General features: G+C 36.5%; 1 protein-coding gene across 8 annotated transcripts; it reads left to right on the top strand.

The window, feature by feature from the left end:
• Nucleotides 1-2021: 2021 nt before the first annotated feature.
• Nucleotides 2022-8851, top strand: LOC128860254 (microfibril-associated glycoprotein 4-like). Of its 8 annotated transcripts, none has more exons than XM_054097652.1 (6): nucleotides 2022-2177; nucleotides 5133-5287; nucleotides 5362-5459; nucleotides 5629-6729; nucleotides 8334-8424; nucleotides 8526-8851. In XM_054097652.1, the coding sequence occupies exons 2-6, from the start codon at nucleotides 5198-5200 to the stop codon at nucleotides 8529-8531; spliced, it is 1386 nt and encodes a 461-aa protein (XP_053953627.1). In that variant the 5' UTR covers nucleotides 2022-2177; nucleotides 5133-5197; the 3' UTR covers nucleotides 8532-8851. The 8 variants fall into 8 exon arrangements, with proteins under 8 accessions (XP_053953627.1, XP_053953626.1, XP_053953624.1 ...); XM_054097651.1 differs by having other exon boundaries at nucleotides 8523-8851; XM_054097649.1 differs by having other exon boundaries at nucleotides 8334-8453.
• The last annotated feature ends 7464 nt before the right edge of the window (nucleotides 8852-16315 follow it).

Below are 16315 nucleotides of genomic sequence, written 5' to 3'. Positions count from 1 at the left end.
GAAGATTTACAACATTCTGCGATAGATGGATTGAAGAGCAGAATATTGCAAATGGATTAAAAAAAAAGATTATACCGCATTTTGCAAATTTTGCCAAATTGATATTTCTATAAAATATGAAAGAAGTCGAGCATTACGCAAACATGCCCAAGCAAAACGGCATATGAAATTAGCATTGTCTCAAAAATTGTCACACAGCATGATAAACTTCACTGTTCCGGCAAACTCAAAGGTGGATTCACACATATCCAGGGCTGAACTAATGTGCGTTTTTCACAATGTTGTTCACGAGCTTAGTTATAACAGCCTAGACTGTCAATTAAAACTAAATTCTTCAATATTTTGCGACAGTAAAATAGCTCATAAAATAAGTTGTGGCCGTGCAAGAGCAGCACCCATAACACGCAACGTATTGGCACCATACGCACGAGAAAAAGTAGCTGAAGCATTACGAGTAAAAGAACGTTTTTACTTTTCGGTAAGCAGCGACCCATCAAATATTGGAAACGTGAAAACGTATCCATATACCGTTCAATATTTCGATGCTGAAACAGGAATACATCAGAAAATTTTAGATTTTTATGAAGACCCAAAAGAGGCTGCTAAATACATTTTTCTCAATATCGTAAGAATAACAACTGAAAATAACATTAACATTCAGTAAATTGCAGCATACAGTGCTGATAATGCGGAAGTTAATTACGCTGTTCACAATTCCGTATTTAAAAAACTTAAAGATTTAAACCAGAAAATTATAAAGGCAAATTGCAATTGCCATGTAATAAATAACTGCATCAAAAGTGCATTAAATGCTTTACCTCTCGACGTAGAAAACATTGTGATTAAAACCTTCAGGGAATTTAGGTCATAAGCTTTGTCAAATGAAAAGTTAAAGGAATGTTTTGAGTTTGCATGTATCGAATACAAGCATCTACTTCGGCATGTTCCCACTCGATGTCTTTTCCGTTTGCCTGCAATTGACCGATTATTAATATACATTCTTGGCCTGCGGTTTAAAGGTACTTTTTGCAAAAGGGGTAAAACAACTGCAGAAAAGAAATCTGGAAATTTGTATCATATGGAATGTCAAAAACTGAACTAAATAATACGGATGGAGAGTGCATTTCTGAAGGATTATCAGAGGCGCAGTTGTATTTTATTCATAATGTAATGCATGAATTCCAATCAGCTATACTAGCGCTTGAAAATGATTATTGTACAATAATGGAACTTCACAGCATAATGAGTAAACTTTCAAATAGTCTTCAAAGCAGAAGAAAGGATTGTTTCTATGTAAGTAGAGTTTTGGTTATATTTAAAAAATATTTCAAACAATGATGTTCAAGCATTTAGAAGCTCAATTTTTAAGAAATGCTATTTCATGCTTGGAGCAACGATATGATTTCGGAGATGAACCCATTTACAAACACATATCAATTTTAAATCTGAAACAATCTCTTTTGTCATGGGATACATTAGCAGAGCTTCCAAAAATTTTTGAAGTGGCTCAAAATTCCCGTTGATTTTTGATCATTTTTTCCCCTGACGGGGTAAACGAATGCACCTCATATTTTATATTTATTTGCATAAGTATGTGTGAATATGTATGTATGTGCATCAATGGCGACTGCAATCAAGTGAGTGCAATCATTTCAGATTAAGAAATAGGCGATAACCTTATAACCTTTTCACATGAAGACAAACTGACACAAATCTTCTGAGCTGCGAATCAATACAAACAATTTTTGCATTCAAAAGAGAAAGCTTCACGTAGTACAAACGGTTCTTTTGGGGCGAAGGAACGGGGATGGCATCCCCAATAAATAATATATTCCTTCAAGGAGTAGTTTAATAACTGCGAAAACTGCCAGAGAAGATGAGCAATTGAGAGTATTAGAATTAACTGCGCTTGCATCACTCTCTCGCCTTCTCTATCTCCCTTTCTCTCTATCTATTATAAATCTATAAAAACTATAAATCAATTGTTTCAGCTCAATAATAGCACAGTTTTATAAAATAAATTGATTTGAACGGTCGAGCGCAATAAATGATCGTTTAAAGCATTGGCTTTAAAATTGATTGGAAAAGAGTAACGAAAAAGTGGAAATTTGAAAGTTCTAAATAAACTTCTCGAATGTTACAGCGAATTTTGAGGCATCAGTAGATTGCGTGGCAAGGTCGGTATGTGGAAGTAAACGGTTTTCCAGTGTGCAAGTGATTTATAATTTAAGTATGAAATCCACAGCTTAGCTGGCAAACAATTTACAGTTAACACTCTTGTAAGCTTGCCATAACTATTTCAATTATTCAAGCTCTAAGAAAAAATTAGTAAAAAAATTAAAACAAAAACGAAGTAAAATCAAGAATTAAAAATAAATGATAAAAAAATTAACTTCGAAAAATAAACCAAAAACAGAACTAAAACCAAAAATTACAAAAAAAAATTAAAAAAAAAATTAAAAAAAAAATTAAGAAAGAAAAATTTTAAAAACAAAACTTTAATAAACTAATAAAACACGTGTTGATTTATTTATTGGCTTCAGTTGGACGGCTTACAGGCTTTAGAGTAAATGTCTGTTTACATTGGCCAGTACGCCAATAAAAGATTTGATAAATTTGTCAAGAATTACAGACAATCGTGGTAAGCGAATGAAATAATAACGCTTAGTGCAGCCCAATGAAACTTGGTATTTTTAGTAGCAGATTAAGCATAAAAAGAGGAATTTTATTCAGACAGTTTGCTTTGGAGTCTTCTGGCTTTCCGATATCATTTTCAAACCCAAAAACAACATAGAATACAGACATACTAGAGTTGGAAAATAAATTGGGTTTGCCAGTTCTCACCAATTAATACACCCTCAGTATAACATATTTGGTATTGATAAAAAACAAAAAATTTTTGTCGAACGTTGGGGTCGCCTTTGTTACATTTTTCGTCATGTCTGCGGCATTTATAGTAGAGAATGAGGGATTGATGTTTTTGCCTCGATCACAAAATTTTTGTTTGTTACAAAAGATCGTTGACCCAAGTATCCCGTTCCAGTACTTGCCTAAGAGATCCTCGCAACTTTTAAAACTAAAAAAAAAAAAAAAACAATAAAAAAAAATCAAATAAAAATTATTTTTTAATGAAAGTTCTAATCGATCAATTTTTACTGCGATTGGCTGTACTTCTGCCGGTGCTCGCGCTTAAATAAAATGTGGTCCATGCATTGCCGGTTACCACCACGCAGATTTAAACAAAACACTCGGTGTTTCGAGAATGACAACGTGATGATGTGCAAATAATAAAGTTTAGCAAAGAAATCTGCATCAACTAGAGATTTTTAATTTGGTAATTTATTTTACAAAGGTAGGTCTTCCGCATACCTTAAAGGCAAAGTCCGAACTATAGAGGGCTCTCTAGAGAACAAACATTATACCATATCAGCATTCTTGAATATAGAAGGCGCCTTTAACAATGTTAGTACAGATGCCAATACCATCAGTGGGATCATCCAAAGGGCGTTAGGCGAGCTTAACTCTTGGGACACAGGATGTGGTCTAAGTTTAAACCCGCGTAAAACAGAACAGAAGAAGATGGGGTCTTGGACCTAAACATACATGGCTGTATAAGGCATGAATAGCGTTATTGCAGTACCGGTATTCACACCATTAGGTGCGGTCAAAAATGCAATTTCCCTAAAATACTTTCAAATCGCAGATTGTAGATGGAGAGACCAGACGAAAGACCAAATCAGAAGGACGTTATGGCCCATCTACAACCTCAAGCAATCGTCGACATTGATAAACATGAAACGACGAGACGCCTGTAGACTAACGGCAGTCATAACTGGCTTCTGGTCTATCGGAGAACAAGCCGCCAAAATGGGCATCCCTCACAACACATACTGTCATAGTTGTAAACAACCTCCCATTGGAAACAATCTTCCATTTCCTCTGTGAATACCCTGCCCTATGGAAGGACAGAATGTTAACCCTGGGACGTCAACAACCTAATAAGGTTTCTAAACCGCACAGACTGGATATAGTCTTGCTGTAAATAACTGTTAAACAAGTTGGTAACGAGGATGTGACAACAAAATGGTGCGGAAGCGCTAGTTGGATTCTGGATGAATCACCACTCAAACCAACCAACCAACCGGGTCTTCCAGTAAGTCTTACAGTTGTTAAAGGGGAACTGCACAAATTATTTCGCAGGAAAGCGCTGAAACGATAGAGCTACATTTCTTCATGTGCAGTTTCGAAAACCCTTTGGCCCCAATACGATACGACTCAGAAAGTCCTTTGGACTCCTTGCCATTCCATTTCCAAACTCGTAGCTGTGTTTACCGGTCACTGGACGATCGGCACACAAGCGGAAAAGCTATGGTTAGCATTTAACCCCCATTGCCGCAGCTGTGGCGACCTTTTAGAGAAAGAGACCGTCGAGTACTTTCTCTGGAAATGTCCGGGTTTGGCAGAAAGTCGATTAAGGTCACTGGTTGCTCCTTTCTTCGACAGCCTGGGACAGTGCGCCAAACTAAATCCCATCAATATTCTCCATTGTATCAACAGCGCCGGCTGGCTGTAGATATCTGCCTATCGGAAATCTCATAATGGTATCAAAACGGCGCTTCAGTACTACTTGGGGAGTGCCAGACTGGCACTTGAACCATTTCACCTACTTGCCTATTTACTAGAATGCTAGAATATCCGAAGCCAATGAACTTTGGAAAAAATTCTCTTCTTTATATCATACTTTAAGATCCGACTGTAAATGTCGAGGGTATAGAGTACAACTTAAAATCCGAAAAAAAGAAACATGTTCGATTACCTTGGAAAAATACTGAGGATCAGGGGTGTACTGCAAACTTCTGTTCCGATACGGTCTAATGTACACATTTTAGATGCTTAATAAAAGTACGAAGAATTGCAGGCGTGTATTGAAAATTTACGAAATTATCAGCCAATTATATAATATAATTTTTTTTTAGGGCAAGCATACTCTTCTGTCGAAGTAACACTGATTTCATAAATCTTCCTATTATAGCTTGGTAGTGACCAAAATATACTTTTAAGACACTATATACATATTTTATTAATCACCTTCTCTGTTATGTCTTGATACAAATCTTCATCCCTTTATATAGAAGCAGTTATCAATAGATGTTTGCGGAGACAAATTTAACTTGGACTACAAAGCTTTTCAGTTAACATGACTTTGAGATCCGTTTATTTCGTGCATATATTAATTTCCGCAGTTATATTGACTGATATTGGAATCTCAGCGATCGAAGAAGGCGATGTAAGATATAAGAGACAAATATCGCAATATCGCCGTTATCATAAATTTTTATTAATTTATATTTTTATTTTCAGTCCTTCACATTACTCTTTGGAAGCGAGAGATTATTGGAAAACTTACTCCTTGAAGTCACCAGTATTAAAGACAGTCTTATCGTGGAAAGCCAACGAAGGTGATAGAAGCAGCTACGGGAATGTTTCATAATTTTTCAAATTCTTTACAAAACGTTGCGTCACTCATACTTTCCTTAACAAATAGAACCATGATTTCAGTAAAGTTATATCATGATTAGTAAAACAAAATTTGCCTTCAAATTATTATTTTTTCTTTTTTGTTCTTAGTCTCAAAACCCTACTTGAGGACAATCGGAATATTCGAAACATTGTCATCACAATTGAACGCGATCTCAGGAGACAAAATCAGGAAACGAGGATGAGAATGCAAAAATTTATTAGCGATGAACTGGAAACTCATAAAATAAGACAGGAAGGGATTGACCTAGAAACAATCGAACACGCAATGAAGTCACAACGGGATTGGTTTACTAAAGAAATACAACTGTTCGAGACGAAGTTACTGAACCAAATACAAGACAAACACCAACTTCGGAATACTCAACAGAACAGGAATGAAAACACACAGTACGAAAAACTTGAGCCACAAATAAAAGAATTTGCTGAGCAATTGAAACAAACGACTGCCAGTTTCAAACAAGCACACAACGAAATAAAACATTCCTTTAACCAATCGAATGAGATATTCACGGAGCTTAAAAATTATCCAACACAGCTTCCACAATGTTCAGCAAAGACAGAAAATCCAGATAACTTTTCATATCAAGCCTTTTTGCCAAACGCTACTGCCGAAGTAGTAATAGTCAACTCAAAGCCGTTAGGTAAGCGTTCAGCCTCCTGCGATGAAGCAATCAATTCCAATACAGTGCAAGAAAACGGAGGTGTTTACGCTTTAGAAATAACTGAGCGCAACCTAACTATGCCGGCCTACTGTTTACCTGATCCAAATAAAGGTAAAGCTTGGCTTGTTATACAACGTCGTATCGATGAAACGTTATCATTCGATCTGGGACGGGATGAGTATTGGAATGGTTTCGGCAATTTAAATGGTAACTTCTTTATTGGTCTTGAAGCTATACACAAAATGATGCTACCAAATAAAAATACCGAATTATGGATACAATTGGGTATAAGCACTGGAGAAAGTCCATATGAATTCTATAAGGATTTTGTTATATCCAGTGAGAACGCGAGGTATCACTTGATGTCTGTGCACGGAGCAGAAGGTACGGCAGGGGACGAACTTACATCTCTCACAGGTGAAGTATTCATTCATAGGAATATTGGCACTCTCCTTTGGAGGACTTGCGATAAGCGACTGTTAACTGGTTGGTGGTACCCAGGAGATGGAATTTCATGCGGTACTGGGTAAGAAAAGTGTAAATTTTGTGTATATACAGGGTGCGTACGGTATTTGAGGACAACTTGAGAATAAAACTAATTCGCTTTTATTTAATGAAACCACACGAATGAAGGCACATGCGAAAGAGCGAGGCTGATGTGGCCGGAAATAAACACAAAGAAAAAGACAAACGATAATCTCAAGAGAGGATTTCTCGAAGGTCGTGGCTTGTATAACGGGTCATTGGCTATTTGGCAAGCATTCCTCGAGACTAGAAGTTTTCTCCCATAGGTATTGTAGTTAACTGTAGAGATGAGTAAGAGGAAGAAACAGTTGAGCACTTCCTTTCCAGCTTCCTTTGTCCAGCCTTAGCTAAAATCAGAGCAGATTGTCTAGATAAATGCATTTCAAAACTCTCTTACCGAACAGTCTGGCCAATTCTGCGCTTCATAAAAGCGGAAAACGGTTCCAGGAAGGAAAATAAATGAGGTTTCTGTGTCGCACAATGGTATCACAGCGAACTTGTAATGTCTAAGTGCGTTGGTCGTACAAACCGACTACCACCATAAATTTTCCTAACTTCACAAATTTTTTACAAGATATTAACCTATTATGTATCCATAAAATCAATCAATAACCTCCTCAATCCCGGTCCGGAACCGAGTGCATGCCCGAATCAAATGCTCCTTATTCATATTGACCATAACGGTATTAATTGCATCCTTCAGAGAAGAAATGGTGTTAAGAGGATGCTTGTTGGACTGACATCCCATAGAACCTTGTGTCACCAATGCTTTGTGTTAGGGAGCAGAGCCTTGTTGAAAGATTTATGGACTTTCTCTGCGTACACTATCAATCCAGGCTTTCACTACTGTCTCTGGAACCTCTATATATGCAGCAGAATTAATTCGAAATCCTTGAGTAAGGAAGAAGTGTGTTGACAATGGCATATTCTTTGTTACTCACAGCACCTAAAACCATAACAATAGTTGGAAATTTCGTGTGCATGACAACTGGGACCTCTGCAGGTTGGCACCTTTGTAAGATAGACCCATAGACATTGGTTGCCTTTTGCGCTTTCCATCAGAAAAAACCCAAGACATCTCAAGCGCTTCCGGGTGTTTAATTTTGTTTAGAAAACGTTTTGATCGGATAACACGCTGTTCTCGTCTTTGCTCAGACATAAACTGTCTTCTGCACAAAACCACCGGAGATCTTCATGGACTACCCGACGGATAAGACCCTCAAAAACATTGAGCTCACTCGCAGGGGGCCTAGCTGATTTTGAGAGGTCCTCGTCAATGATCGTGTTGAATAAATTCTGCAGATCGGACGGTGTCAGAAGGTTCCTCATGTTTTTTGCATTTGGCAACAGATTTTCAATTCACGGCAAAACTTATGGACGAATGAAAGATTTATAATTTAGGGATTTCTATACAATAATTGCAAGTCCCTTCATTTCTTGAGTTAAGTTGTAGTCCTTCGTGTCGTATCTGAAAGGGAGCCAAAAGTAAACTAATGGTCTCGGAAAGTTATAGCCACATATATGCATGCCATCGACTACCGTAAGCACCCTTTAAGAGTACTTAGATTATATTACATCCGAGCTATATTTTTTACACACTAATAGAAACTTGAATCGTAACTTCGAAGACATCACTTGGGGTGATTGGAACCATATAATTTATACGCATATGGCAATAAGACACACTGATAAGCCCGTGAAAGTAGTGATACAGTAAAATGCTAAGTAAGTATGTATTTTCTGGTTTCTCTGAGTATTGTGAAATGATCATAACTGGATTCATAAATTTTCTAGAAGGCCTAAGCAATGGACTGATAGAGCTACAAATAAATCTACAAGCAAAAATATACACATTCCCGTGACACATCCGGCATGCAATGGAAAGTGCTTGGCACATATTTTTGGAGTTTAACAACACGGAGAGCAAAACAGGAAAATAGCATAAATAAGTATCTGTATATATTTCTACATACATACGAGGAGGCACAAAATTAATCATCCAATTTTGGTTTTGAATAACTTTAATACTAAATAAATAACAAAAAATGATTTTGAGTGATGGAAATCTTGATATGGACCTGTGCCTTTCTAATTCACAAGTGCCAAATATGATTGGCTGATGATATGATCGGGCCATTGGTAAAAATTATAAATCCTCCGATAGGGTATATTGTACACATATGGTCATTAAAATAGGTACACTGCCTTCATCTATCCAATTCCTGTTGCCGCTTGGAAAGATTTTAAGCTATTATTGAAATTTCGGTCTTTTTTACAAATGGCATCACACATTCGTGGTGAATTTAAAACATCTGTTATATTAAGTTGCGTTATTTGTTGTACAGATTCAGTTATTTCCATAAAGCATAATTTTGCGTGGCCACAAAGATATGTACTTTGCGGATAATTCTTGTATTTTAACGAATTAAGTGAAAAATATTGAATGTAAAGTAGGTAAGTGCGAGAATTCATTTAATAACTTATAATTAAATAATAATATGAATTTCTTTCAAACATGGGTCGTGCGCAGTACTGCACAGTTGAGGAGCGGAGGCTTATTGTCAATCTTCGAAAATAAAAAAAAGGTACAAATTTATCGCTGAGCTACTTGGGCAATGCCCTTAAGCCCAAAACGGCCACAAAACGACTTAGTGGCAAAAGCTGAAATTCAGTAGTATCATCGAGAACTGTACGGCGTCGTTTGTGCAACATGAACCTACCAAGCAGAATAGCTCGTAAAGTTCCGCTGTTGAAACAAACAAATTTACGGAAGAGCAAAAGTTTTACGAGTCATGGAGTGGACCAGAGGGTATTAAAAAATTATATCACATACTTTGGAGTGCAGAAAAAAATGTATTTATTTGGAATTGATGCTGGGCGTAATGTTGGACGACCTAAAAAACAAAAGATCTGAACGCGATTCAGAAAAACCACACTCAAGTGCGGTGGCGGCCACATAATGATTTGGAGATTGTTCTCTTGGTATGAAGAGGGAGCTATTCACCTCATAACCAATAAAATGCACTAATGTATTAAAAAAAAGGCATGCTTCAAAAAGGGATGGAACCATTTGCTCAGGAGAATATGCCATTTCGACGTTTTTTTATCCAAGAGCCAATGATCCAAAGCACTGCTTAATGTTAGTAAGTGAGTGGTTTTTACAAAATAATGTTCAAAATATGGATTGACGAAGCCAGTCCCTGACATAAACCACATTGAAAACCTTTGAGGAGATTTAAAGAAGCGAAACGGGAAGGAAACATAAAGAAATAAAAAGACTTTATGACAAAAAACCAAAGAAGTCTGGTATTCCCCTTCCACAGAAACCTGCCGTAGGAATATCAGTTCTATGCAAAATCGCATATTCAAAAACTTTTCAAAAACTTCATCGGAAGAAGGTGGCTGAAGACATGCTTGAGCAAGTGAATTCGAACCCAACATTTATTCAGCTCATCATAACAGGTGATGAGACGTGGGTATATAAGTTTGACATGTAAGCCAGTCAACAGGCGGCTGAATGGCGTCGCTATTCCCATGCGCAGAAATCCAAAAAACCACGTCGAAGTCGGTCAAAAGTGAGAGTCATGCCATTCGTTTGCTTTGATTATCTTGGTGTTGTGCACTCGGAATTCGTTCCAAATGTTTCTACGGTAAATAAAGATTATTATTTCGAAGTTATGCAAAGTTTGAGAGAGAAGCAAGGAAGTGAGTAGGAAACGGCGCAATTTGTGGAAAGAAAACTCATGGATCTTGCACCATGATAACGCACCGTCTCACAAGACTCATATTGTGAGCACTTTTTTGACCAAAAACTCGACAAATATCATTGAACGACCACCGGATTCACCGGATTTAGCCCCCTGTAACTTTTTCCTTTTCCCAAAACTTAAATTGCCACTCCGCGGACGCCGCTTTGAATCGATAGAGAGCATTAAGGAGAATTCGCTGAAGAAGATCTCATGAAACGCGTTAAAAAGGTGCTCTGATGACTGGACTAATAGTTGGCATATGTGTATTGACTCCACGTGAGGAACGCAACAAAGTAGCATCAGTCGCACAAAATCCAAAAATATGATAACCGTCCCGATACTATGCCGAAATATTCAAGAGTCTTTGCATAAAAAAGTAATATCAAAGCAGTTCGTAATTGTCTTTGTCGTGGAGTTCGCCAAATGCTATATAAATGAGCCAAATTATTTTTACAAAGACGTCATATTCGGTGATGAGTCGAAATTTAATGTTTTCGGATCAGATGGCCCTCCAAAAGTTTGGCGAAAAGAAAATATAGAACTGAGTGAGAAAAATCGCATTCCTACCGTTAAGCATGGAGGAGGGAAATGCAATGGTTTCGGGGTGCACAAATGGACAAACATCCATATTTTGAAGAATAATTTGCATGATAGTGCCGTTAAAGTCGAAGTGGATGCTAAATGGTTCCTGTTTTAACAAGACAATGACCCAAAACACTCATCTTATCTCGTGCAAGAATGGCTTTTTTACCACTGTAAGCAGCTTAAAACTCCACCTCAATCACCGGATCTGAACGGGGCATGTCTGGATGCTCTTAGAAAGAAGAATCAGAAAGCAAAAAATAACATCAAAGGCGTCATTAAAGACAGCTTTAAGTGTTGAGTGGGAGAAAATTGCAGCTAACGAAACCGAGGTATTGGTAAAAAGTATGCATCGACGTTTGGAAGCAGTTATTAAGAGATTAGGAGAAATCAGAATTTTCAAAAAATTGGATTTTTTTTTGCATTTCCTTAAAGTATAATATCTTAAGAATATTGTGTGAAAATTTGAAGTGAATCCGACAAATACTTTTCGAATTATTCAAGAATTAAAAAAAAGCGTTCGGGCGCTCCGGAGCAGATAGCAAAACTTTAAAAGCGTTTTTCTCAAAACTATGTTTTTTTAAACTGGTGATCACTTTAACTCAAAAACCGCTTGGTAGATTTCAATCATATTTATACTGCTTTTGAAAACCATAAAAAACTTGTGCCTGATCGAAGAATATTTTTTTTTTTTTGTTAATTTCAATTTTATTTTAACAATTAATTATCGGTTTTTTTCTCGAAAATCTGCAAAATATTTCCTGAGGCCGCCATATTTTTAATTTTGAAAAAAAAGCTTCGATTAGGCACAAGATTATCTATTGATAAAACTAATTTCTCTTGTCGGATTGATTTTAGATGGATGTCCAAGGACTTGTGATGATCACTGCAAGGAGCTTCAGGGGAAACGGGCTTCACACATACAGCGATAACTTTTACAATTATTAATATAATTCCTTTTTTTTTTTTGAAATTTTTGACTTGAAGTTAAGTCGAAACATGATGTATTAATGATATATTTTTATTTTTGTAAAATAAAGCAATTGACTAGCAAACAAAAATTATTGAAAATCAAAATTTTTTCGGGCCTCCCAACGAAGTACTGAAATCATTTTTCTATTATTTTTTCAATAAAATATTCTTAACATGGCGATGTACGAATAATATTTTCGCATAAATTTGTGGCTTATTTCGTTATTACCTTAAGTTCTCTAATTCCAGATATGAATTTGGAAGTTTTTGTTTCTTAAATATTTTGTTTCTTAAATATTGTTATTTTTAGGAATATATTAAAACTTTGTTCTTTTATATAAATCGTGCTAAGTATCAGGTGTATTTGTTTGTAAACTGTGAGTGTACGAATAAATTGTGTGACCACTGTATGTAATGCAGTAGCTTTGCATACGAATCGGAGCAAACTGTTTGGCGACACAAAAGATGCACTGTGGTAAAAGATTTGCGTGCAGGTCACTTTGGTCAAAAGCCAGTCGGTAGGTTAAGGTGATCAGCCAACCACGAAAACAATTTGAAAGTTTCAGCTGTATATTTTTAAATACATATATTCAACATTTCCTTGGGAATAGAAAAGTTCGGGCGAATAAATACGTATTTTTATTGTTGTAACAAAAAAATTAAAAATCAAAACTTGTTTCCAAGGGATGAACGCTCTTTTTATGGTTCAATTAAAATGTTGAACGTGGCCAAGACGGGTAGGATATGTGTATTTTTTTCTAATTTTTGGAATAATTGGTAGTCATCTTGTGGCACGGCATGGTAGCGAGCAAAAAAATAGCATACCATGCTGTATTCCCTTAAATACATAGTTGGAGGAATAAACACTGTTTGGAATCTTACACAAAAAATGTATAACATAGGTTTTATTTTAAAAAGAAAGAAAGAAACTAAGAAAGTATAAAAATTCGCCTTTTTCGACGTGGCTGACGATTATCACAAGAACACATCATAGCCTTTGTGGAAGTATTCAGTTAAAGAAGTAGAATGTAGTTTATTTACAAGTGAGTGAATTTCGTCCCATCTACCAGTGTCACAGCAGTGCCTCGAAATTAGAGCAAATCTACATGGAAGATGAGGGCAATTATGACAATAATTATGAGCTCCCTTTTCTTGGCACAGAGGAACAAGGCTGGTAAGTTGGAAATCCTACTTTCCGCAAAATACAATTTTTTTGGATTTTATCAAATGAACAGATTGAAAGCTTCTGGTTTCCGCAATGTATTTTATGGGCTGAGGAATCGCAATTTACCACAAAAAGTACAACAAACTTTACAGGAATAGAGCAAATCACTTCTCAAGGCAAATGCTCGTCAAATGCATGGCTAAGTGCAATTTTTCACTATTTAATTTGGCCATATATTCTAATTGCCACTTTGAATGGCGACACATATTTGTACACAAAACGTTGCGAAATAACGCGGCATAAGTAGAATCAGAAGCTCTACGCTTCCATGCAAATCTCTCAACAACACAATGAGATCATTGCTTATAAGCTAACTTAACCTTAACTCACCTAACTTAAGGCTAACGCTTGAAAATAATTGACTCTTAATACATTTTACTTATTTTAGCCTTTTCATCATATACTGGCAATTTTATTCCTTACATATTGTATGTTAACATATGTATTTTCCTCTGAGTTCCTAATTCTGTTTTGTACTGGGACTGGGACCGTGCAAAACTTTGGCAGAGTTTTCTGCGACTTGGCATCAAAATGAATGGATGAGTGAATGAGTGTATGGTGAATAGGAGTATCCATATGCTGCCCAACCCAATCTCGAAATGATTCAGAGTTGAAACGTAAAATCGAAGTTGTCATTACTGAAATAATAGAGATACCAACGGAGCATAGAAGTACATTCTATGAAAAAGTATCGGGAATTGTTCAATAAAACGCCAAATAATTGTTTAATCATCAAAATTAATTTAGTCGCCTTCAAAATAGGCTTCATTCGAAGACACCAGTCATCAAAACACCTTGTAAACGCGTTTGATGAGATCTTCTTCAGCTCCTTCAGCGAATTCTCCTTAATGCCCCAGGGAGCTAAATCCGGTGAATACGGTGGTTGTTTGATGATATTTGTCGAGTTTTTGGTCAAAAAATTGTTCACAATATGAGCCTTGTGAGACGGTGCGTTGTCATGGTGCAAGATCCATGATTTTTCTATCCACAAATTGGACCGTTTCCTACGCACATTCTCTCTCAAACTTTGCATAACTTTCAAATAATATTCTTAATTTACCCTAGAAACATTTGGAACGAATTCCGAGTGCACAACACCAAGATAATCAAAGCAAACGAATGGCATGACTCTCACTTTTGACCGACTTTGATGTTGTCTTTTAGGATTTGGATCATGTGGATAGCGCCATTCAGTCGCCTGTTGACTGATTTGCATGTCAAACTCATATACCCATGTCTCATCAACTGGATAAACGTTTGGTCCGAATTCAATTGCTCAAGCATGTCTTCAGCCACCTTCTTCCGATGAATTTTTTTAAAAAAATCCAATCTCTTGGAACGAGTCGAGCAGCCAAGCGTCTCATGCCCGATCGAGGGTGTAAAATATTGCGAATGGATTCGTAAGACACGTTCAGGTCACGAGTTACCTCCATGATGGTTTTCCAGCACCATTTCCTTGACACTGTCAACGCTTTTATTCGTTGAAGACGTTGATGGCCGACCAGTTTGGGGTAAATCCTCCACGACTTCTCGGCCCTCTGCAAAAGCCTTAAACCACTCGTATACCCGTGTTTTTAATAAAATACACTCGCTATAGGCTTTTTTTCCAACATTTTCGACGATTCGGCACACGAAATTCCGTTCAAAACACAAAATTCAAGACCAATTCTTTGTTCGATATTTTTATCCATAGTAAAAATCGCAGAGCACACCTGCGGTTGACTGATATAATTAAATGCCAGAAACAAGCTAATTGACAGATCTCGCTCAAACTCTGCGACATTACAGAGGACAGTTGTACCAACATTCCAGCAAGAAATATTTGTGTAACGGGTGTTTTTTAAATGAACAATTCCCGACATTTTTTTGACAGAATGTAATTTGAAGGTGAGAGAATGTAAGTATCAATGTGAGATTTAACAGTAAAAAAGTGGTAGTCAACAAAGAAAAGACTCGGTACATTTCACAGTTTTTCTTTGATAAAGGCAAAAATGCAAGCCAAGGCACTGAAATTATGAATGGTGTCGATACTGTAACAGCTACTTATGTGCAATTCTGGTTTCGTTGATTCAATTCCGGCATTTTTTAGGTTCAAGAAAATGTTGATAATGTCGAAAATATCGATAAAGTCACAGAAATAATAATAGAAGATAAAGTTGACCGGCATAAGATCGACCATAGAACAGTTTTAAACCATTTGCGCACAAAAATAATGGATTTCTTTTTTCCCAAACAGTTACACCCTTCATTAAGTATTTAACCGAGTGCCTTCTTCTGGTGTTTGTGGTATTCGCCTTGATATTTTTCCACAAATGGAGGAACCTACAATTGGAGCCACTAGTCTGGATACCAAACAAAAATCCTTGCGATCAAGGGTAAATTTGGCTATATATTTCATTGGGAGTTCAACAAACAAAAAAAAAAACCTAATTTCAAAAAAAAATTTTTTAATTAAAAACAAAAAAAATATTAAAATTCATTTTTTTTTTTTATTTTTTCTTTTTTAATTTTTTTTTCTCAATTATTTTTAGGTTTTTTTTTTTTTTTTTGTGGTGTTTGCCAGAAATATACTCGGAGGTTTGCCGTTGCCCACTGAGGGGCGACCGCTAGAAAAAAAATTGCTCTATAATTTAGTGTTCAAGGTGCGGAAGATTTCGAACTCGTGCACTTCCGAGTTGGTTATCACGATCCAACGCATTCGGCTGCGGTGGCTAGTAAGGAAGTCTGAATTCAAGACCAGTCTGATTTTGATATACTCACCGACATTTTGAAATTTGAAAAGGTCGAGCCAAGAGCTAAACAGCCCAGTGTATTTAAAGCTCTGGAAAGAGGGTAGATAGTCAAGGAAGGAAGGAGAAAAGTATCAGAGAAAGTGATAGGAAAGAATAGAGACAGAGATAGAGATAGTTAGTCCTGTGAGAATTTTCCAGATTCTTTGGCAAATCTGTAGATACCCTCCAGTTTTAGAGAACATCTTAGTAAAATTTAATTTTGGCTCGCAATTTTACAACTTTTTAAAATCAAACCAGAATCATAACTGGTAGCATATAAAAAGTGGG

Source organism: Anastrepha ludens, chromosome 4 (assembly GCF_028408465.1).
Source record: "Anastrepha ludens isolate Willacy chromosome 4, idAnaLude1.1, whole genome shotgun sequence".
Lineage (NCBI taxonomy): Eukaryota > Metazoa > Arthropoda > Insecta > Diptera > Tephritidae > Anastrepha > Anastrepha ludens.
Note: the sequence above shows the minus strand (reverse complement) of the source record. Positions and strands in the feature narration are given on the sequence as shown.